We start from the raw sequence: 24570 nt of genomic DNA on the forward strand, positions 1-24570 counted from the left end.
GCAGTGCCATCTTAAGGGCCCTGGGCAATGCAGTGCACTGGAGCCCTGCCTACACAATCACCCACGAGAATAAAAATGCTGGGGCTGGGTAAGTGGCCCCCCCCCGGCAAGTGGGGCCCCCGGGCAACTGCAACGCATGCCCATTCAGTAAGATGGCCCTGATAGGACGAGTGGCGGGGGCAGCATACAGAGGAACCAATCTCCTCCATTTTCCTCCTGCAGCTACAAGAGGAAAAAGGACGACAGTGATTTCTCTACATGCTGCCCCCGCCACTTCTAATATCCAGGTGTACAGGGGAGCCTCACAGGTCCCCTGGAGCATGGGGCCCGGTTGCAATTGCAACCCCTGGAACCCTTGTAATTACGCCCCTGCCCAGATCAGTTTGCATATCGCAGTGAGAACTGTCAGTTCGGATATGAATCGGATCGCATAGGTGTGAACACCCATGCGATTCAATTCTGCTGCAGACCAGAAAAAGGGTCCTGTGCGTGTTGTGTCCAAATCCGATGCAAATTCAGCCATACAATCTGTATGCGTGCTCAATGCATGCTCCCAGCATAGTGTATAAGCTGTCATGGACAGGGTATAATTGGTGACTTGCAGGGCAGGCTACTGATAATGTGACCACTGTGACAGCCAATCACAGTAATGCCATGATTGGGAAGCCTCAACCCTCACACCCAGTGTTAAGACCCAGTTAAAGGGCCCGGTTGGAGGGGGGGGGGAGGGCATGGGGTTAGGAAAAACCCCATGAAACATCTCTAATAAAGATTAGATTTGGGTTTGCTGCTACAAAACAACAAGAAAGAGGGTGCACCGACCTTAGGGCATTATCATAACTAGGTATTTTTTAAGAAAATAAACAACAAGTGGGTACTCACAAACACATGTTTGACACAAGCATGCCTAGAGACACAGACGAGACCGCCTCTAACACACCATACTCAGCTGATGGCATGGGAAGACCTCTAAACGTCCATAGATGGCTAACGTGATTCGAGGGTCAGGCCCTCTTCCTCAGACCCGATAAATGCCTGAACTCTGAGGAAGATGGCCTGCCCTCAAAATGTGTTAGCCATCTATGGAGGGGAGAGTCCATTTTACCCCTAAGTACCCTATCTGAGCGAACGAGGTTATGTTTCAAGTTGGCTTTGCTGCCACCATGGGCTGCCAGTAGAACCCTAGGATTTATGAAGTTAGCAAAATTTTGGTCAAATTTCGGCTAGAATTCAGTATTAAGATTCCCCCCACCCCATAGACTTCAATTGGGTTTTATTCAAAGTTGGTGAACATCAACCAAGATTCGTAAAATTGTTCATAAACAAAACCCAAAAAAGAGGTCATAGTGCTCATTCTCTTGAAATGTGCCACATCCCTATATTCAGCATGTATACCGAAGAGAATTCCCCTAATAATTGGGACTTTATAGAGACGTTATAGAGCGAGTATACTGTAATTTTGTAAAAGCTATCTTTTATTTATAACACCAAGGTAAAAACATATACAAAATACATGCACAATAGAACCATATACACGGAATGTACCGAAATCACGCTACATCAATACATGTGTCTGAAGAAATGTAAGAATTAACGTCAAATGTAAGAGTGGACTCTCTATTCATTACATCCAAGAGCACCTATGTATAGGCTGTCCTCAAGCAAGGAGGAACATAGGATTTATGAAGTTTGCAAAAATTTTGGTCAAATTTCGGCTAGAATTCACTATTAAGATTCCCCCCTCCATAGACTTCAATTGGGTTCCCTTCAAAGTTGGTGAACATCAACCAAGATTCGTAAAATTGTTCATAAACAAAACCCAAAAAAGAGATAACGGTGATCATTCTCTTGAAATGTGCCACATCCCTATATTCATGTATACTAAAGAGAATTCCCCTAATAATTGGGACTTTATAGGGACGTTATACACTTAGTGAGTATACTATAATTTTGTAAAATCCATCTTTTATTTAGAACGCCAAGGTAAAAAACATATACCAAAGACATGCACAATAGAACCATATACACCGGATTGTACCGAAATCATGTTACATTAATACATGTATCTGAAGAAATGTAAGAATTAACTTCAAGATGACCCAACGCGTTTCAAAGCTTGCATAGCTTCTTCTTCAGGGGTATAAAATACGTTAATCCTATCATTTGTATAGATGATGGGTTCCACGTTCACATGTACATTATGAAAAACCAGTGTCTCAGACCCTCCGCCAGATCAAGCCTACATCAAGTATCTGTATATACCTCTTGTCAGAGTAAAGTATTGATGTTTGGGATGTTGCAGTTGGGCCCAGCACTAAATGGCAACTGAAGCCAAAAAGTGGACTCTCTATTCATCACATCCAAGAGCACCTATGTATAGGCTGTCCTCAAGCAAGGGGAAACCTAGGATTTATGAAGTTCGCAAAATTTTGGTCAAATTTCGGCTAGAATTAAGTATTAAGATAAACTCCATAAACTTCAATTGGGTTCCCTTCAAAGTTGGTGAACATCAACCAAGATTCGTAAAATTGTTCATAAACAAAACCCAAAAAAGAGATCACGGTTATCATGAAATGTGCCACATCCCTATATTCATGTATACCAAAGAGAATTCCCCTAATAATTGGGACTTTATAGGGACATTATACACTTAGCGAGTATACAATAATTTTGTAAAATCCATCTTTTATTTATAACACCAAGGTAAAAAACATATACCAAAGACATGCACAATAGAACCATATACACCGGATTGTACCGAAATCATGTTACATAGGCTGTCCTCAAGCAAGGGAGAACCTAGGATTTATGAAGTTTGCAAAATTTTGGTCAAATTTCGGCTAGAATTCAGTATTAAGATTCCCCCCTCCATAAACTTCAATTGGGTTCCCTTCAAAGTTGGTGAAATTCAACCAATATTCGTAAAATTGTTCATAAACAAAACCCAGGCAGATTCACTCATCTCCAGTCTCCAAGTCCCAATCTTCTTTGTCCTACAAGCATAATAGGGGTTGGGGACCACATGACTACATGCAATACCTTATAAATCTATAGACTGCCCAAACTACGTCCAGCTATGGCTCTCCGCTCTGTATTCACCATTTGGTTGCAACTGCCTTTTAATTCTGTACTCCGCTTGACCGAAATGATCACACCTGGCTGCAGGTGTCGCCGTTGTGGAAATAATTGCAGCACTCGTCCCATTCTATCACTATGTCACTAAAACATATCATTCAGCATGGCTCCATTTCAAGAAAACAACACTGATTGACATCTGTGCTGCTATTTATACATACATCACACGCCAGACGCATATCATAAACCCCTTACAGATGAATAATTAATGACATCCTACTTTACAGTTATATGGAAAAAGAAGAAGGTGTATTATCATGTGTGGAAGACCTGCTAAAGGAGCGCAAGCCATGATGGGGCTTATGCAGAAAAATTAAAGGGCCAGTCCACTCAAAAGACATATTTTAGGTATAGAAGAAGTCTGGTGGGCCGAATATGTCCCTGATTATTCCCAAAGCCCCGTACACACGTACCGAATGTCGGCCGAACGATCGGCCGTCTTTTGTCCGGTGCTGTCTTGTCGGTTGAAAAGTGCTAAAGACTGCACACGAATTTTGTCGGGCAACAACAGCCGACTGCAGAAGTGATGTCATGTGATGGTTAACTTTCCGTGTCTTTTTTTCTTCTCTGAGCATGCCCAGTTTTGCTCATCTGCTGTTTGTCGGCCGAATTCTGTACTGACTGAGGAACAATCGACCGTTCTGGTGTTGGCCAACAAAAATGTTAAAGCCTGCACACCAGATTCTGTTCGGCCGAAAAGTCGCAGTCGGTTGTCGGAAGCATCATACTAATAAGCCGACAATCGGCCGATCGGTCGGTGGCCGAATATTTGCGGCCGACAATCGCTACGTGTGTATGGGCCTTAACTCCTTATACTCCTTGTTCTTGCCCACGTGGAAGTCTGAGCTTTCCTGCCAACCTTTGTGTTTTCCATCTCCTCCTGTTACATTCTCCATAGTATAAAACAAAAAAATTAAACAGGAATGGTAAGAACCACTAATAATGAGCACAGCAGATGTTGAATCCCAGGAACTCAGCACATGGGTGCTGGGAGCCCCTCATAATAGGCACAGCAGGTGTACAGACCCGGGAACTCAGCACAGGGATGATGGGAACCCCTCATTATGGGCACAGCAGGTGTACAGGCCCAGGAACTAAATACAGGGGTGGTGAGAAACCCTCACAATGGGCATAGCAGGTGTATAGACCTGGGAACTCAGCACAGGGATAGTGGGAGCCCCTCATAATAGGCACAGCAGGTGTACAGACCCAGGAACTCAGCACAGGGATGATGGGAACCCCTCATTATGGGCACAGCAGGTGTACATACCCAGGAACTCAGGACAGGGATGGTGGAAACCCCTCACAATGGGCACAGCAGGTGTACATACCCAGGAACTCAGCACAGGGATGGTGGGAACCCCTCACAATGGGCACAGCAGGTGTACATAACTGGAAACTCAGCAGAGGGATAGTGGGAACCCCTCATAATGGGCACAGCCGGTGTACAGACCCGGGAACTCAGCACAGGGAAGATGGGAACCCCTCATAATGGGCACAGCAGGTGTACAGACCTAGGAACTCAGCACAGGGAAGATGGGAACCCCTCATAATGGGCACAGCAGGTGTACAGGCCCAGGAACTAAATACAGGGGTGGTGAGAAACCCTCACAATGGGCATAGCAGGACCTGGGAACTCAGCACAGGGATAGTGGGAACCCCTCATAATGGGTACAGCAGGTGTACAGACCCTGAATGACATTTGGGGGTCTATTTATCAATGTTTTTAACCAAGAGTTACACGACTTTCACCTAACAATCACACATTTTTCCAATTGAATCTCAAGTGAAAATGTGCAAAGCTCGGGTGTAAACATTAATTAACTCTCTAAGTTTCCTAAAGTACTTTGTATCAGAAACAATTACCACTTAAATATTTGTTTTCTTCTTTCTTTTTTTTTCCTTTGTTGCACCTCAGTAATGTTAATCTCTTGCAGCCTCAATATATCCACTGCCCGGCTACATGCACTGATGGTGACAATGGAAGTCCATGCCTCTGTAATGTCTGTTGAAAAGGTCAGTTGTAGTCTTCACCAGTAGGACTTGAGGCAAGGTGACAACACAGGAGAGCAACGGGGATACAGAGACAGTTGTAGTCTTCACCAGGAGGACTTGAGGCAAGGTGACAACACAGAAGAGCAACAGGGATACAGAGACAGTTGTAGTCTTCACAGGAAGCACTTGAGGAAAGGTGACAACACAGAAGAGCAACGGGGATACAGAGACAGTTGTAGTCTTCACCGGAAACACTTAAAGGAAAGGTGACAACACAGAAGAGAAACGGGGATACAGAGACAGTTGTAGTCTTCACCGGAAGCACTTGAGGCAAGGTGACAACAGAAGAGCAACAGGGATACAGAGACAGTTGTAGTCTTCACAGGAAGCACTTGAGAAAAGGTGACAACACAGAAGAGCAACGGGGATACAGAGACAGTTGTAGTCTTCACCGGAAACACTTAAAGGAAAGGTGACAACACAGAAGAGAAACAGGGATACAGAGACAGTTGTAGTCTTCACCGGAAGCACTTGAGGCAAGGTGACAACACAGAAGAGCAACGGGGATACAGAGACAGTTGTAGTCTTAACCGGAAGCACTTGAGGCAAGGTGACAACACAGGAGAGCAACGGGGATACAGAGACAGTTGTAGTCTTCACCAGGGGGACTTAAGGCAAGGTGACAACACAGAAGAGCAACAGGGATACAATAACAAGTGTAGTCTTTACTGGAAGCACTTGAGGCAAGGTGACAACACAGAAGAGCAACGGGGATACAGAGACAGTTGTAGTCTTTACCGGAAGCACTTGAGGCAAGGTGACAACACAGGAGAGCAACGGGGATACAGAGACAGTTGTAGTCTTCACCAGGGGGACTTAAGGCAAGGTGACAACACAGAAGAGCAACAGGGATACAATGACAGTTGTAGTCTTCACCGGAAGCACTTGAGGCAAGGTGACAACACAGAAGAGCAACAGGGATACAATGACAGTTGTAGTCTTCACTGGAAGCACTTGAGGCAAGGTGACAACACAGGAGAGCAACGGGGATACAGAGACAGATCGTTGTCATCCTATAACAGGAAGCGCCTTACCAAAAATCCTTATGGCAGGATCACCAGGGTTTATATTCATACAAGCTGCTAGTTTTTAAAAGAAAGGTTAAAAAGGACTTTTGAAAGAACATCAACATGTTAAAGCTTCTCTGATATTTAAGTGGTTGGGTTTTACTTTTACTCTCCAGCATCCACCAAAAAAATGGAGACCTGTCTAAAATATGCTAAAAAACATCCAAACCTGGCACCCCCTCCGCCCTCTTCCTTCCCAACACTATGATTATAGCTATAGCCCATGTGCACCTTAATGGTATATTATGCATTCCGATCACTTCTATGGCATGGCGTGTTAGAAGATTGGGCAGAGCATATATATGCATTATCCCACCCAGTTCCCCGCCGCAGGACGCCGGTCCTACCACATCTACATAATAATATATATTTTACAGCTAGCAAGCAATTTCATGCACTCCTATTCTCACCCTCTCCCCCCCCCCCCTTTTTTTTGTTACTATAGTAACTGGCCACTCTGACAAGTTATATTTCCTGCATTAATACATTACCTGGATCCATACATGCGGCTACGCAGATAGCTGGAATCTGAACGAAGCACAGGTAGGTAACCTACGTCATACGGCACCAAGGACACCAATCACCGATGGGCACAACCTACCTGATCTTCTAAAAACCGCTGAAGCCGAAAAAATGGCAGCATAAAAACTCCAGTTGGGTTGAGGTCAACGTAAAATAAAAATAATATTCCCATCCTCACTAAAGAGCCCTATCACCCACCTTAACATTTGCAGGTAACCAAACTGAGCAAGTCTACCCTCACATCTAGTTCATGCCTTTTGCATGCGTTACCATTGAACTCTATAATATATATATATATATATATATATATATATATATACATATATATATATTAGAGCTGCACGATTAATCGTAACAGAATCGAGATCGCGATTCACTCCCCCTGACGATCTTAACATGACACTTGCTCGATTCTTTACAATAGCTGTGAGGGAGCAGCTGTCAAAAAAAAAAAAAAAGAGCCTCCCACAAAAGCCTATCAGCATTAGTCTCCCACTGAACTGTAAACACAAATGATTACATTGTATCTTTTCTTTCCCTCTGCCAGAGGAAGGAAGTTTAACCTCTTAAAGACTAAACCTTTTTCCTACACTTGTTGCTTGCAAGTTAAATCAGTTTATTTTTCCTAGAAAAGTAGTTAGAACCCCCAAACATTTATATATTTTTTTTTAGCAGAGACCCTGCAGAATAAAATGGTGATTGTTGTAAATTTTTATGTCACACTGTATTTGCGCAGCAGTCTTTCAAACGCAATTAATACACTTTAATGAATAAAAAAATAAACAAAATAAAACAAAACCGTAAAGTTATCCCAATTTTTTTTATAATGTAAAAGATGTTACACAGAGAATCGTGATCTTTATTCCAAGCAAAAAAATCGTGATTCTCATTTTGGCCAGAATCGTGCAGCTCTAATATATATATATACATATATATATATATATATATTGATGAAGGTTTCAGCCAGCAGGATTCCTTTTAAACACTTCTAAATTGCACATGTGTGAACGGGACCTTAGAGAAAAATGGCAGCTTCTTATGCCCACCATGAAGACTGGGATCACATGTGCTCTTCTCATATGTACAGTGTATAACCAAAAGTATTGGGACGCCTGCCTTTACACACACACATGAACTTTAATGGCATTCCAGTCTTAGTCTGTAGGGTTCAATATTGAGTTGACCCCCTCCCTTGCAGCTATAACAGCTTCAACTCTTCTGGGAAGGCTGTCCACAAGGTTTAGGAGTGTGTCTATGGGAATGTTTGATCATTCTTCCAGAAGCACATTTGTGAGGTCAGGCACTGATGTTGGACAAGAAGGTCTGGCTTGCAGGTCTGGATGATGCACTGTGATGTAAGGGGGGGGGGACTCGACTTCTGATGGTGGTGGGCTACAGCTAAAGCAGGCCCTCTGAGGGCGACCATAATGCTGATGTGGCCCATGATGAAATGGAGTTTGACACCCCTGGTTTAGAGTTTAATACCGCTTTAAGAGTAGGAGAAGGCCAAAAGTAGGTACCTTGATTGGGGGTTGATGCAGCTCCAGGGCTCCCTACAGTGCTGGTCATATGATCTTTGTTGTAGAAGAAGGTCAAAGTTTGAATTGGCTGATCTACTCCTTCAGTAGAGGTCATGGGACCTAGACTTTGGTCATGTGATCAGCACTGGTGGGAGCCCAGAGCAGCATTTTCTCCAGGAAAGGTAATTATTACAGCCCTTCTGTATAGATAATAATTAAAAAATCAAATATAATACAATTATATATAAAAATATATAACTATATTTTTTTTAAAACTGTCATTTTCGGCCAAGTGCATCCTGCATTATCAGTTTCGGCACCAACATTTCCATTCGGTGCACCTCTACAGGCAACGCAAGTTAACATTTGGGTACAGGTCCATTGTACGGCTGTGTGACTATGGCCAGCTTTAAGGTATACAAAGCAGAACCTTACCTGACGATGACATACATAACGGCACAGTTGCCCACAAGCCCCACCACACAGACGATCAGATACACCACTACAATGGTGACCTGGACACCGAATGGGAGGAAGCGGTCACCGGTGCTGTTGAACAGGCTGTCGTTGAAGCTGCCGTTGAGCAGGAGCTCTCGGAGGAGGTCCACCTGGAAGAATGTGTCAGACAAAGGGAGATCCATCTTCTTCCTGGAGGACAAGACAAGACAACATCAGGCAACCATAGCAGGAGTTTAAAGAGTAACTCCACTTTTGTTGAGAAAAAAAAAACATTCCCCTCTGGGTGATCTCTATACATTGCAAGGATTATAACAAACTTTGTTGCGGTTCCTACCTTTTGTTATTCTGAAGAAATCCCTGTGTGTTTGTCTGTGGATGTGAGTAAATCTGTATGGGAGTGGTTTTATAATGATCAACCAGCTGCTGCACCTGCAGGGCTCTAATGAGGAAAATTGCAAGGTCTGCATCCCTTTAGATGCGATTTCAAATTGGGAGTAGCTTACAACAAATAACATTTTTGATGAGATCGCTGTTCTGTCAGGGGTGAAGATAGAGATCTTGTGTTCCTGCTAAACAGAAACACGGATCTCACCTGAAGGGCTCTAATGAAAAAAAATGTCAGGGTCTGCATCTCTTAAGATGCGATTTCCTATTGGGATTAGCTTACAAATAATAAAAATTTTGATGAGATCGCTGTTCTGTTAGGGGAGAAGATAGAGATCTTGTGTTCTTGCTAAACAGGAACACGGATCTCACCTGCAGGGCTCTAATGAGGAAAACTGCAAGGTCTGCATCCCTTTTAGATGTGATTTCCTATTGGGAGTAGCTTACACCAAATGACATTTTTGATGAGTTCGCTGTTCTGTTAGGGGAGAAGATAGAGATCTTGTGTTCTTGCTAAGCAGGAACACAGGACTCACCTGCAGGGCTCTAATGAGGAAAATTGCAGGGTCTGCATCCCTTTTAGATGTGATTTCCTATTGGGAGTAGCTTACCAAAAATTTAATTTTTGATGAGATCGCTGTTCTGTTAGGGGAGAAGATAGAGATCTTGTGTTCTTGCTAAAAAGGAACACAGATCTCACCTGCAGGGCTCTAATGAGGAAAATTGCAGGGTCTGCATCCCTTTAGACACGATTTCCTATTGGGATTAGCTTACAAATAATAAAAATTTTGATGAGATCGCTGTTCTGTTAGGGGAGAAGATAGAGATCTTGTGTTCTTGCTAAACAGGAACACGGATCTCACCTGCAGGGCTCTAATGAGGAAAATTGCAGGGTCTGCATCCCTTTTAGATGTGATTTCCTATTGGGAGTAGCTTACACCAAATGACATTTTTGATGAGTTCGCTGTTCTGTTAGGGGAGAAGATAGAGATCTTGTGTTCTTGCTAAGCAGGACCACAGGACTCACCTGCATGGCTCTAATGAGGAAAATTGCAGGGTCTGCATCCCTTTTAGATGTGATTTCCTTTTGGGAGTAGCTTACCAAAAATTTAATTTTTTATGAGATCGCTGTTCTGTTAGGGGAGAAGATAGAGATCTTGTGTTCTTGCTAAACAGGAACACAGATCTCACCTGCAGGGCTCTAATGAGGAAAATTGCAGGGTCTGCATCCCTTTAGACATGATTTCCTATTGGGAGAAGCTTACCAAAAATTACATTTTTGATGAGATCGCTGTTCTGTCAGGGGTGAAGATAGAGATCTTGTGTTCCTGCTAAGCAGAAACACGGATCTCTGTCTTCCCCCAGTCAGACCATCCCCCACACAGTTAGAGCCCCCCTTAGGGACACATTTAACCCTTTGATCACCCCTTGATGTTAACCCCTTTCCCTGCCGTGTCATTAGTAAAGTGACCATTCATATTTTTAGCACTGATCACTGGATTAGTGTCACTGGTCCCCAAAAAAGTGTCAAAAATGTCAGCTAGGTGTCTGATTTTTCTGCCGCAATATCACAGTCCTGCTAAAAATCGCTGATCGCCACCATTACTAGTAAAAAATAAATAAATAAATAAAAATGCCATTAAAAATATCCCATAGTTTGTAGACGCGATAACACTTGCGCAAACCAATCAATATACACTTATTGGGAATTTTGTTACCAAAAATATGTAGCAGAATACATATTGGCCTAAACTGATGAAGAAATTAGCCTTTTTTTTTTACATTTTTATGATTGGATGTGTTTTATAGCAGAAAGTAAAAAAATCTATATTTTTTTCTTCAAAAACTTCGGCCTTTTTTTAAAATTTTTTTTTATATTTTTGTTTATAGCGCAAAAAATAAAAACCGCAGTGGGGATGAAATACCACCAAAAGAAAGTTGTATTTGTGGGAAAAAAGGACATACATTTTATTTGAGTACAGCGTCGCACGACCGCGCAATTTTCAGTTAAAATAACGCAGTGCCCTATCGAAAAAATGGCCTGGTCATGAAGGGGGGTAAAACCTTTCCGGGGCTTAAGTGGTTAAAGGAAACTGGTCATGACAAAAGCGAGGAGGCTGTGCCTTTCGACCTTTCTTCTGAGAATGCCAATTGCTTTGGCTTTAGTACACTTAGTCACTAATACAGGAAAAGCACGAGAAGAAGGAATTCTAATTTTCACATACAACATGTTCATTCTGGCTTTGTGACCCCAGAAGCATTTGAGTCAGACACAGCCAGGCAACACGCATTTCCAAAAAGAGAACAAATAACGGCATCCCCCCTATTTCTCTCATGACAGGTGTATTTAAATAATGATTTTAGTCATTTCAGTCATGCCAACAGTGACAAGTGAATATTTTAAAGCTTGCTCCACCGGAGATGAAGGCAGCAGCTTATATGGAAGTTTAACCGCTTCCATATCGGGTGAATTCCGGCATTCCTCTCCTACATGTAAAAATCATCATTTTTTTTCTAGAAAATTACTCAGAACCCATATATATATATATATATATATATATATATATATATATATATATACATATATATTTATATTTATATATATATATATATATATATATATTTTTTTTTTTATATTTATATATATATATATATATATATATATATTTTTTTTTAGAAAATTACTCAGAACCCCCAAACATTATATTTATATATATATATATTTTTTTTTTTTAGAAAATTACTCAGAACCCATATATATATATATATATATATATATATATATATATTTATATATATATATTATTTTTTTTATTTTTTTTTAGAAAATTACTCAGAACCCCCAAACATTATATTTATATATATATATATATATATATATATATATATATATTTTAGCAGACCCCCTAGGGAATAAAATTGCGGTCTTTGCAATTTTCCATGTTACATGGTATCTGTGCAGCAATTTTTCAAACATGATTTTTTTTTTTTTTTAAAAAATCACTTCCATTATTAAAAAAAAAAACAATAAAGTTAGCCCAATTTTTTGTATAATGTGAAAAATGATGTTACACCGAGTAAATAGATACCTAACATCTCACGCTTTAAAATTGCGCACACTCGTGGAATGGCACCAAACTTCGGTACTTAAAAATCTCCATAGGCTACCCTTTAAAAAATTTTACAGGCAACCAGTTTAGAGTTAGAGAGGGGGGTCTAGGGCTAGAATTATTGCTCTTGCTCCAACGTTCGCAGTGATACCTCACATGTGGGGTTTGAACGTTGTTTACAAATGCGGACGTATGTATGCGTTACCTTGTGCATACGAGCACGGGGGGACAGAGACACTTTATTTTTTTTTCGTTTAATTTAATTTAAATTTTTTTTTTTTTTTACACTTTCCCTTTATTTATTTATTTATTTGGATCACTTTTATTCCTTAAAATAGGAGTAAAAGTGATCCGAAAAAATATATATTAATATGAATCGGGCCTGTCAGGTCCTCTTTATGGAGAGATCTGGGGTCTATAAGATCTCACATCTCTCCTCTAGGCTGGGAAACCTGAACTAAAAAAAAAACCACGATCTCAGGCTTTCCAGCTGAACACACGGCAGTGTTTACATCTGCCGGACTGGACGTGACATCATAACGTCACGCCAGGCCTCCAAAAGTCATGGAGATGACCGGGGACCATCTGGTCCTAGGGTAGCTCTGTGGTAAACTTTGTCATTTTTGTCACACAAATAGAGCTTTCTTTTGGTGGTATTTGATCACCTCTGGGTTTTTTATTTTTTTGCGCTATAAACAAAAAAAGACCAACAATTTTTAAAAAACTGCTATAAAACATATATCAAGCATATATCATGCACCCCTGAACTCTGCACCCTGTAAGTAGTGCATCCCTGAACTCTGCACCCTGTAAGTAGGGCATCCCTGAACTCTGCACCCTGTAAGTAGTTCACCCCTGAACTCTGCACTCTGTATGTAGTGCACCCCTGAACTCTGCATCCTGTAGCAGTGCATCCCTGAACTCTGCACCCTGTAAGTAGTGCACCCCTGAACTCTAGACCCTGTAAGTACTGCCCCCCTGAACTCTGCACCCTGTAAGTAGCGCATCCCTGAACTCTGCACTCTGTAAGTAGTGCACCCCTGAACTCTGCACCCTGTAAGCAGTGCATCCCTGAACTCTGCACTCGGTATGTAGTGCACCCCTGAACTCTGCACCCTGTAAGTAGCGCACCCCTGAACTCTGCACCCCGTAAGTAGTGCACCCCTGAACTCTGCACTCTGTAAGTAGTGCATTCCTGAACTCTGCACTCTGTAAGTAGCGCCCCCCTGAACTCTGCACCCTGTAAGTAGTGCACCCCTGAACTCTGTATGTAGAGAACCCCTGAACTCTTCACTCTGTAAGTAGTGCATCCCTGAACTCTGCACCCTGTAAGTAGTGCACCCCTGAACTCTGCACCCTGTAAGTAGTGCACCCCTGAACTCTGTATGTAGAGAACCCCTGAACTCTGCACCCTGTAAGCAGTACATCCCTGAACTCTGCACTCTGTAAGTAGTGCATCCCTTAACTCTGCACCCTGTAAGTAGTGCATCCCTGAACTCTGCATCCTGTAAGTAGTGCACCCCTGAACTCTGCACCCTGTAAGTAGTGCACCCCTGAACTCTGCACTCTGTAAGTAGTGCATTCCTGAACTCTGCACTCTGTAAGTAGCGCCCCCCTGAACTCTGCACCCTGTAAGTAGTGCACCCCTGAACTCTGTATGTAGAGAACCCCTGAACTCTGCACTCTGTAAGTAGTGCATCCCTGAACTCTGCACCCTGTAAGTAGTGCACCCCTGAACTCTGTATGTAGAGAACCCCTGAACTCTGCACTCTGTAAGTAGTGCATCCCTGAACTCTGCACCCTGTAAGTAGTGCAAGCCCTGAACTATGCACCCTGTAAGTAGTGCACCCCTGAACTCTGTATGTAGAGAACCCCTGAACTCTGCACTCTGTACCTAGCACACTCCTGAACTCTGCATTTTGTGTGTAATGCACCCCTTATTCTATACTCTGGACGTAACGCGCTCCTGGTATTTAATGCCCCTTTAAGACCATCCCACTGTTAGTAAAATGTGGCCACACCCACCATTTAATGCCGCTTGGTGGGTGTGCATGTGGGGGAAGGGGGGGGGGTTGCTTTTGAGGAAGGGGGGACATGTTGAGTTCCAGCACCTATTCTCTGAGAAAAAAAGCCCTGCAGGTCAAGGACTTCTGTCCCCGTGTTTCTCGCGGGTATAACAGCCCATTGAAATGAATGCACTGCCCTACACGCCATGCACAAGAACACGCGCACGCACCCGCTCACATAGAGATGTGAACCAAGTCTGGTCTGCTCAGTACAGAATAGGGCTAGAATAAAACAATGACGTTTTCTTTCTCTCCAATCAATAGCACTACAGTGTGCGGGGGGGGGGGGGGGGGGAGGGGTTATGGACTGCAGCTCCAATACACTAGCAGCAGCCCAGTGGTCTCCAGTGGTGTGACACATAGCACTCTGCTCTAATCAAAAACAGTATTTTTTTTATTACTGTGCATGCAGCATGACAGCGCTAAAGACTCACTTAACACCTAAGAAGATTAGACATGTAGATGTACTTTGCACCCTGGGGATAGGAACACATGAAAAACAATCAACGTGAGACTACTTCTTTAACACCAAACTGAACCTTTTCTATGTACAAATGTTTTTATGTTTTCGTTTTACTGTATTACTATAACGCACTGACACTGCATGCACAGTAATAAATATGCTGTTCTTGATTAGAGCAGAGTGCCGGAGGAAGTGTTGCACCACTGGAGACCTGGGAGGCTGCAGATGCATAGCTCCCAACTGTCCCTGATTTCGAGGGACTGTCCCTGATTTGGAAAAAAAGCCAATATAAAGAAATAGTAGTTGTAAAAAAATAAATAAATAAACACTTGTGGGTTTAACAAATTTTTTTTGTATAATTCTCCTTTCAGGGGCATGGCAGGGGGTGTGTCCTAGCTATGCATACATCATTTTGGTAATAGGTATCCCTCGTCCCCTTCTCAAAAAGATGGGATGTATGCAGATGTGTTAGAGTCATGATCTGACACCCCACCCCATGCACACTGCTCCAATCACCAACACTTTCCCAGAGCGGTGTGCACAGCTCCAATCACCAGCACTTTCCCTGAGCGGTGTGCACTGCTCCAATCACCAGCACTCTCCCTGAGCGGTGTGCACTGCTCCAATCACCAGCACTCTCCCTGAGCGGTGTGCACTGCTCCAATCACCAACACTCTCCCTGAGCGATGTGCACTTTCCCAATCACCAACACTTTCCCTGAGCGGTGTGCACTGCTCCAATCACCAGCACTCTCCCTGAGCGGTGTGCACTGCTCCAATCACCAACACTGTCCCTGAGCGGTGTGCACTGCTCCAATCACCAACACTTTCCCTGAGCGGTGGGCACTGCTCCAATCACCAACACTGTCCCTGAGCGGTGTGCACTGCTCCAATCACCAACACTCTCCCTGAACGGTGTCCACTGCTCCAATCACCAACACTCTCCCTGAACGGTGTCCACTGCTCCAATCACTAACCCTCTCCCTGAGCGGTGTGCACTGCTCCAATCACCAACACTCTCCCTGAACGGTGTCCACTGCTCCAATCACTAACCCTCTCCCTGAGCGGTGTGCACTGCTCCAATCACCAACACTCTCCCTGAACGGTGTCCACTGCTCCAATCACCAACACTCTCCCTGAACGGTGTCCACTGCTCCAATCACTAACCCTCTCCCTGAGCGGTGTGCACTGCTCCAATCACCAACACTCTCCCTGAACGGTGTCCACTGCTCCAATCACTAACCCTCTCCCTGAGCGGTGTGCACTGCTCCAATCACCAACACTCTCCCTGAGCGGTGTGCACTGCTCCAATCACCAACACTCTCCCTGAGCGGTGTGCACTGCTCCAATTACCAGCACTCTCCCTGAGCGGTGTGCACTGCTCCAATTACCAGCACTCTCCCTGAGCGGTGTGCACTACTCCAATTACCAGCACTCTCTCTGAGCGGTGAGCACTGCTCCAATTACCAGCACTCTCTCTGAGCGGTGTGCACTGCTCCAATCACCAGCACTTTCCCAGAGCGGTGTGCACTGCTCCAATCACCAACACTTTCCCTGAGCAGTGTGCATTGCTCCAATCACCAGCACTTTCCCTGAGCAGTGTGCATTGCTCCAATTACCAGCACTCTCCCTGATCAGTGTGCACTGCTCCAATCACCAGCACTCTCACTACCTGAGCAGTGTGCACTACACCAATCACCAGCTCTCCCGCTCCTTTAGCAATGTGCAGGGGGCGTCAGACCACTGGAGACTTCATTGTGTGTGAGGTCCGACTCACCATCATGCTGCAATCACGGGGTGTTTTTGCTGCAGCACTTAGCAATTGAGTGTAAATAAAAGCAGCATATTTATTACTGTACATGCAACCCAAGTGCATTATAGTAATCAATCCAGAGAGTTCCATTGGGCTTTAGGCCTCAGGAAGAACACAACAGCATGATGTGGTGTATCCGGGTCCCGCTCTGCCAGGCACTACCATTGTGTTTCTCGACCTAGCTGATTGTTTAATTGCATTTAGCATAAAGGATGCAATAAACCATCACACCTGGGAAAGCGCTGGGCCATAAAATAAACTGTCACTAAGCAGCCAGGAGATCCATTTTCCCCACTCCTATTTTCTAAACGACATTATTCCCAGAAGGATTAAAGGCCTGCTACAAAGAAATGACACCCTGTTCATAAACGTTTCCATAAAAAGCATATATTAGTAACAAAGAGCACCTGTCATGTGCATCTCAGCTGAATACCTGGGCAGGAAGTGTGCATGGAATCATCAGGGAACCAATGGCTTCTTTATAATCAGGTTCTTACTTAACCATTTGCTGACCAGGCTTTTTCTGGCACTTGTTGTTTACAAGTTTATATCGGTGTTTTTTGCTAGAAAATTACTTGTAACCTCCAAACATTATCCATTTTTTGGGTTAGCAGAGACCCTAGGGAATAAAATGGTGACCGTTGCAATTTTTTATGTCACATGGTATTTGTGCAGCGGTTTTTTTCAAATGCAATTTTTTTGGGAAAAAAAAAATGAAATGAATTAAAAAAAAAAAAACCACAATATTTATCCCAATTTTTTTATGTAAAATGTGAAAGATGATGTTATGCTGAGTAAACAGATACCTAACACGCCACGCTTTAAAATTGCGCACACTTGTGGAATCGCGACAAACTATAGTACTTCAAAATCTCCATAGGCGATGTTTTAAATGCCTTTACAGGTTACCAGTTTGGAGTTACAGAGGAGGTCCAGCACTAGAATTATTGCCCTCACCCTAACGTTCGCAACGATACCGCACGCGTGTGGTTCAAACACCGCTTACATATACATGGATGACTTACGCATGCATTTGCTTCTGCCCATGAGCTCAGGGTGATGGGGTCGCTTTAAATATTTTTTTCTTATGATTTAATTTTTTATTTTTACACGGTCCCCTTAATTATTATTATTTTTTTTTTTTAAACACTTTTAACTACTATTACAAGAAATGGAAACATCCTTTGCAATAGAAATAAGGATGACGGGTCCTCTTTATAAGGAGATCTGGGGTCAAAAAGACCCCAAATCTCTTCTTCACCTTTAAAAGCAAAAGATCAATATAAACTTTTTTTGCTTTTAATCTTTTGCTTAAAAAAAAATATATATATACTGTATATCTATATATCTATATATATATATATATATATATATATATACATATATATATATATATACATTTTTTTTTCAGCCTGAACCTGAAGTGACGTCATAGCTTCTCTCCGGTCCTCCAAGGCCATAGAGGTGTTTAAAGAGTATATACTCTTTGTTTGCCTATGGGAGCAGCCGGGCGAACAGGTTGAAGCAGTAAGCCAAAACCCCCCCCCCCCCCCGCCGCTCGCTGGTGTTTATCTGGCTTACATGAACTGCTTGGACTGGTCTCATGGGAATACCAGCCGCTGGCTGTAAAAATAAACGGTACCGGGATTATGATATCTTCAGCCATAGTCCCGGTAAACCATTTGCAAACTGCAACGTATATATACGTATTGTCATTGGCAAGTGGTTTTAAAGAAGAATTCCAGGTAAGGATAATTTTACATAGTTACATTGTTCCTATATTGTACACTATATTGTCAAAAGTATTGGAGTGCCTGCCTTTACACACACACACATGAACTTTAATGTCATCTTAGTCCGTAGGGTTCAGTATTGGGTTGGCCCACCCTTTGCAGCTATAACAGCTTCAACTCTTCTGGGAAGGCTGTCCACAAGGTTTAGGAGTTTGTCTATGGGAATATTTGACCATTTTTCTAGAAGTGCATTTGTGGTTGAGGTCAGGACTCTGTGCAGGCCAGTCAGGTTCTTCCACCCCAAACTCATTTATACCTGTCTTTACGGACCTTGCTTTGTGCACTGGTGCGCAGTCATGTTGGAACAGGAAGGGGCCATCCCCAAACTGTTCTCACAAAGTTGGGAGCATGAAATTGTCCAAAATGTCTTGATATGCTGACGCCTTAAGAGTTCCCTTCACTGGAACTAAGAGGCCAACCCAACCCCTGAAAAACATCCCCACACCATAATTCCCCCCTCCACCAAATGATATGGACCAGTGCACAAAGGAAGGTTCGAACATAAAGACATGGATGTGCACATTTGTGGTGGAAGAACTTGACTGGCCTGCACAGAGTCCTGACCTCAACCCGACAGAACACCTTTAGGATAAATTAGAGCAGAGACTGCAAGCCAGGCCTTCACATCCAACATCAGTGCCTGACGTTACAAATGCCCTTCTGGAAGAATGGTCAAACATTCCCATAGACACACTCCTAAACCTTGTGGACAGCCTTCCCAGAAGAGTTGAAGCTGTTATAGTTGCAAAGGGTGGGCCAACTCAATATTGAACCCTACGGACTAAGACTGGGATGCCATTAAAGTTCATGTGTGTGTAAAGACAGGCGTCCCAATACTTTTGGTAACATAGTGTATAAGGCAATGCATGTATACATTGCCTTGAAAGTCTCATGGGAACCGTACATATTAGAATGTAAATTTAACTATGCATATACCATACCTGTGGGAACCCTGTAGAAACTGAAAATCACTGCCACAGCTACTCCAGTGATCTTCACTAGGTCCTGGGTCCCGTGGCAAGCAGCTGCCCTGTAGCAAGAGGTTCCTTGCTCGGCACAGACGCCATTCAGAAAATGCTTTGCATTATCTCAGTGAATGCGAAGTATTCCATGATTGAATGAGGTGGAGAGTGTGACATCGCCTCCATTCCCATTTCCCCTGACCTTGTCCAATCAGTGAATGTTTTGCATTCATTGAGAAAATGCAAAGTAATCCCTGAATGGACTCCATACCAAGCGAGTAAACTCTTGTGCTCACAGTGAGTGCAGCAAACAAACCACTCAGAAGCTAGTGAAGACCACTGGAGTAGTGGTGTCTATTTCAGTGATTTCAAGCTTCCAGAGGGATCCCACAGGTATAGTATATGCAGAGATGTATAGTAACGAAGTAGAACTACTTAAGTACTGTACTTAAGTACCGAAATGCGGTATCTGTACTTTCCTAGAGTATAATTTTTTTCTCCTACTTCTACTTTTACTTCACTACATTTTTTCGATGATTTCGATACTTCTACTCAAGTATTTTTTTTTTGTTCTGCATAGTTACTCGTTACTTTTAAAAAAATTACCACTGCCAGAACAGTAGATGGCAGGTTGCATAAAGCTCAAAAAAATGTGTATAATGTCATTTGTAAATCAGCGCATACGAAAATAAAGGCTGTGTATAATAAAAGCTGCTATACCAAATCTTTCCAATAAAAAGAAAATATGAAACAAACAAATAAATGGTGCTACAGCGCTTAAAGTGCATCAAGAAACTACTAACAAACACAGGTTAATCATTTGAATAAATCATTTGAAATAATAAAAAACAATATGATGTTCAAACTTTTGACTTCTTTCTTTAATAACTACATAACACAGTACTTGTACTTCTACTTTCAGTACTTGAGTAGAAATTTTTTTTCAAAACTACTGGTACTTTTTACTTTTAGTACTTAAGTAGCAAATTTTTTGAAAAAACTACTTGCAATACTTAAGTAAAAAAAATGTTGAATACTTTAGTACTTCTACTTAAGTAACTTTTTCTGCGAGCACTTCCACTTCTACTTAAGTAACTTTTTGATCGAGCACTTGTACTTTTACTCAAGTAGAAATTTCGAGTACTTTATACAAGTCTGAGTATATGCATAGTTTAATTGATCCAAGGAGAGCAGGGGATAAAATACCAATGTACTCATTTTCAAATACTGTAAAGGAAAAGTAATAATGTTTTTAATATACAAAGGGGTATAAAATAAACAAATTATACTAAAAATTAATATGACAACTCAAATAGATAATATTAAAGTGCAAGCGTGTAATTAGTTCTTAAATAACATCCTTAAAAATTAATAAAGAATCATATGAGTTTGCAAACATGCATGAATATATTGAGCATATTAATAACTTGTGAAAAAGCACAAATCCACAATTCAGTCTGTAAGAGTTCATAAATGGTGAACAATCTTTGGGTGTGTTAAATCAAAGGGAAATAAGTTTAAAACAAACCCTGAGTGGCTAAACTCCAAAGAAAAAATGCATATAAAAAAACTAAATAAAAGGCCTTCAAAAAATACAAGGGGTATACATGAGGGGTCATTGGCAGCATTCCAACATTACAAAGAATGCAATAGGAAATGTAAGAGCACAATCAAGGCAGCTAAAATAGAACACGAAAGGCACATAGCGGAAGAGAGTAAAAAAAAAAAAACAAGAAATTGTTTAAGTATATAAATAGAAAGAAGGTGAGGCCAGAACACATTGGCCCCATAAAGGACGACGAAGGGAATCTGGCTACAAAGGACAGAGGGAAGGCAAAGGTGCTAAATAAATTCTTCTCCTCAGTCTTCACAAGTGAATTGGGGGGCTACAGTAACCCAGCTTGTAATGTTAAAGATAATACAAGTCACAGGAAGCACCTTCATGGTTAACAGTGGACAGACTCAGAAATAGACTTGAAAAACATAACATAAATAAGTCACCGTGACTAGATGGCCTTCACTCGAGGGTCCTTAAAGAACTCAGCCAGGTGATAGCCAGACCATTGTTCCTAATTTTTATGGAGAGTCTACTGATGAGAATGGTGCCAGCTGATTGGAAAAAAGCCAACGTGGTACCAATATTTAAAAAAGGGCCGAGATATATCTCTGGGAATTACATGCCGGTTAGCCTAACATCAATAGTATGTAAGATGTGTAAGGGATGATAAGATTATTATAAATCAGCATGGATTCATGAAAAATCGCTCTTGCCAGACCAATCTATTAACCTTCTATGAAGAAGTGAGCTGCCATCTAGATAAAGGAAGGCCAGTGGATGTGTTGTATCTGGATTTTGCAAAGGCATTTGATACAGTTCCCCACAAACGTTTACTGTACAAACTAAGGTACGTAGGTATGGACCATAGGGTGAGTATCTGGATTGAAAACTGGCTTCAGGGTCGAGTCCAAAGGATGGTGATAAATGGGGATCACTCGGAATGGTCTGGTGTGGAAAGTGGGGTCCCCCAAGGATCTGTCCAGGGACCAATCCTATTAATTTTATTCATAAATGACCTAGAGGATGGGATAAACAGCACAATCTCCGTACTTGCAGACGATACTAAATTAGGCAGGGCAATAATTTCTAGGCAGGATGTGGAAACCTTACAACAAGATCTGAACAAAATAACAGGGTGGGTGTCTACATGGCAAATGAGGTTTAATGTTGAAAAATGTAAGGTAATGCATTTGAGTGCCAGAATTACGAACAAAAGTTACTCACTAGGGGTGAGAGCCTTTGGGGGAATCTAAGATTGAAAAGGACCTGGGGGTCCTAGTAGATGACAAGCTCAGCAATGGCATGCAAAGTCAAGCTGCTGCAAGCAAAGCCAACAGAATATTGGCATCTATAAAAAAGGGGATTCACTCCAGAGATAAAACGATAGTTTTCCCACTCTACAAGACTCTGGTCCAGCCGCATCTTGAGTATGCCGTCCAGTTCTGGGCACCGGTCCTCAGGAAGGATATGCTGGAACTGGAGAGAATCCAGAAGGGCAACAAAGCTAATAAAGGGACTGGAGGATCTCAGCTATAAGGAAAGACTACAAGCATTGAACTGGAGAAGAGACGCTTGAGAGGGGATATGATATCAATGTACAAATACCGTACTGGCGACCCTAGCATAGGGAACAAACTATTCAGTGAAAGGGAATATAAAAAGCCATATGCTAAAATTAGAAGAGAAGAGGTTTAACATTAAACTGCGTAAAGGGTTCTATACCATTAGAGCGGTAAGGATGTAGAATTCTCTTCCACAAGCAGTGGTGTCAGCAGGGAGCATCGATAGTTTCAAAAAACTATTGGATGGGCACCTTAATGACCACAACATACAGGGGTATTCAATGTACTATTGACATAAACACTTATACACACACCCATCATAGGTTGAACTGGATGGACTGGTGTCTTTTTTTAACCTCACCAACTATGTAACTATGTAACCATCCAAGGAGTGCACTCTGCAATGCAAATGAAGTGGGATCCACCACCAGCAACACTCTCTTGGCACATGCCTTTTACCCGATGTGTAGAACCATAAATAATAATGGTCATATGTGCCCAAGATATAACATGGAGAGCTAATCATCCAATGAGGAGCGATGGTCAATCGGCAATCGGCAATGGATCCCAGTATTTGACTCCAAAATGTAAAAAGAATAGACTGCCATAGTGAAGCCCATCAGGTATTCAAACTATTAATATTATTTAAGTAATGAAAAGTTTATTTAACTGATACTTTTTTGAGAACCAGTGACGCTAGAACAGTGATCAGTGCTAAAAATATGCACTGTCACTGCACTAATGGCACTGGCTGGGAAGGGGTTAACGTCTAGGGCGTTAAATGTGTGCCTAGCCAGTGTTTTGATGTACTGTATGAGGTGCTTTTTCTAAGGGATGTGATGGATTTTATTCCCTGCTTTGCAGAGAAAGAAAATCTATTACTCTCCTGCTGACAGGATAACCGGGTGCCAGCGGTAATCCATTGGCCGGCACCCGGTGATCCACATCTGCTGTGTGTAATGACAGCACGGCCAGGTGCTGCCCCGTGCCACGTGCGCCCCTTACCCCGATGTGTCAGATCACATACTAGGTACGTGATTTGGTGCCACCTTGCTGCCGTATACTATATGCACGTTATACAGTCGGCAATCTGTTAAAGAGGTTGATTCACAAAAAAATGAAAAGTCAGCAGCTACAAATCCTGTACCTGCTGACTTCTAATAAAAGGACACTTACCTGTCCAGGGATCCCGCGATGTCCCCGCCCCAGGCTAGTTCTTCACCAGCCTTCGGGTCACCGGTGCCAGCATCATAACTGTGGGCAGCCAGGTGTGCTGCTTGTGGCTTCACAGGCCAGCTGCCCATTAGACATGTGCAGAAGGAAAAAACTTATTTTGTTTCAATTCGGTATTTACATAAATTTGTTTTGTTAAAATCAGTTTATTTCGTTTAAATTGCTTTCGGAATTTGTTTTGGTTTTTTTTTTGTTTTTTTAATTTGAATTGATTAAAATTTTCTGAATTCGGAAAATATAAATTGATTCTAATTCGAACCGAATTCCATTCTAATTGCATTCGAATCAAATTCCATGCAAAATGAAATATTTTTCTTTTCGAATTTGGAATTTTAAAAGATAGTTATATTCTTTCTATTCCATCCTATTCTATTGTTTTTTCTATTCTATTCTTTTATTTTCTGTTCTTTTCTTTTCTATTATATTCTATTTTTTTCTATTCTATTTGAATTCCAATTTATTCTATTCGAAATTCAGAAAACAGTTATATTGTTATATTCTTTCTATTCTATTATTTTCTGATGTTTGTTCTGTTCTATTCTATTTTATTTTCTATTCTTTTCTATTCTATTCGAATATGAATTTATTCTATTCGAATTTCGAAAGAAGGTTATAGTCTTTTTATTCTTTTCTATTCTATACTTTTCTTTTAATCTAGTCTATTCTTTTCAATTCTATTCTTTTTTTTCTATTTCATTCTTTTCTATTGTATTCAAATTCAAATGCATTCTGTTTGAAATTCAACTTCCAGAAGATGGTTATATTCTATTTTATTCTATTTTTTATTCTATTTTTTTCTGTTCTTTTATTTTCTTTTCTATTTTGTTCTGTTTTACTTTATTATTTTCTATTCTATTCTTTTATTTGCT

At 41.7% G+C, this 24570-nt stretch overlaps 1 protein-coding gene across 1 annotated transcript in view; it reads right to left on the reverse strand.

The window, feature by feature from the left end:
- OPRL1 (opioid related nociceptin receptor 1) overlaps positions 1-24570 on the reverse strand; it is a gene marked incomplete at its 5' end in the record, with an annotated part of 130024 nt that overhangs the window by 92879 nt on the left and 12575 nt on the right. Inside the window, 1 exon segment of the mRNA XM_082271602.1 lies at positions 8735-8947. Coding sequence (XP_082127728.1) covers positions 8735-8947 — 213 coding nt within the window.

Source organism: Pelophylax lessonae (assembly GCF_965119305.1).
Source record: "Pelophylax lessonae genome assembly, chromosome: 11".
NCBI lineage: Eukaryota > Metazoa > Chordata > Amphibia > Anura > Ranidae > Pelophylax > Pelophylax lessonae.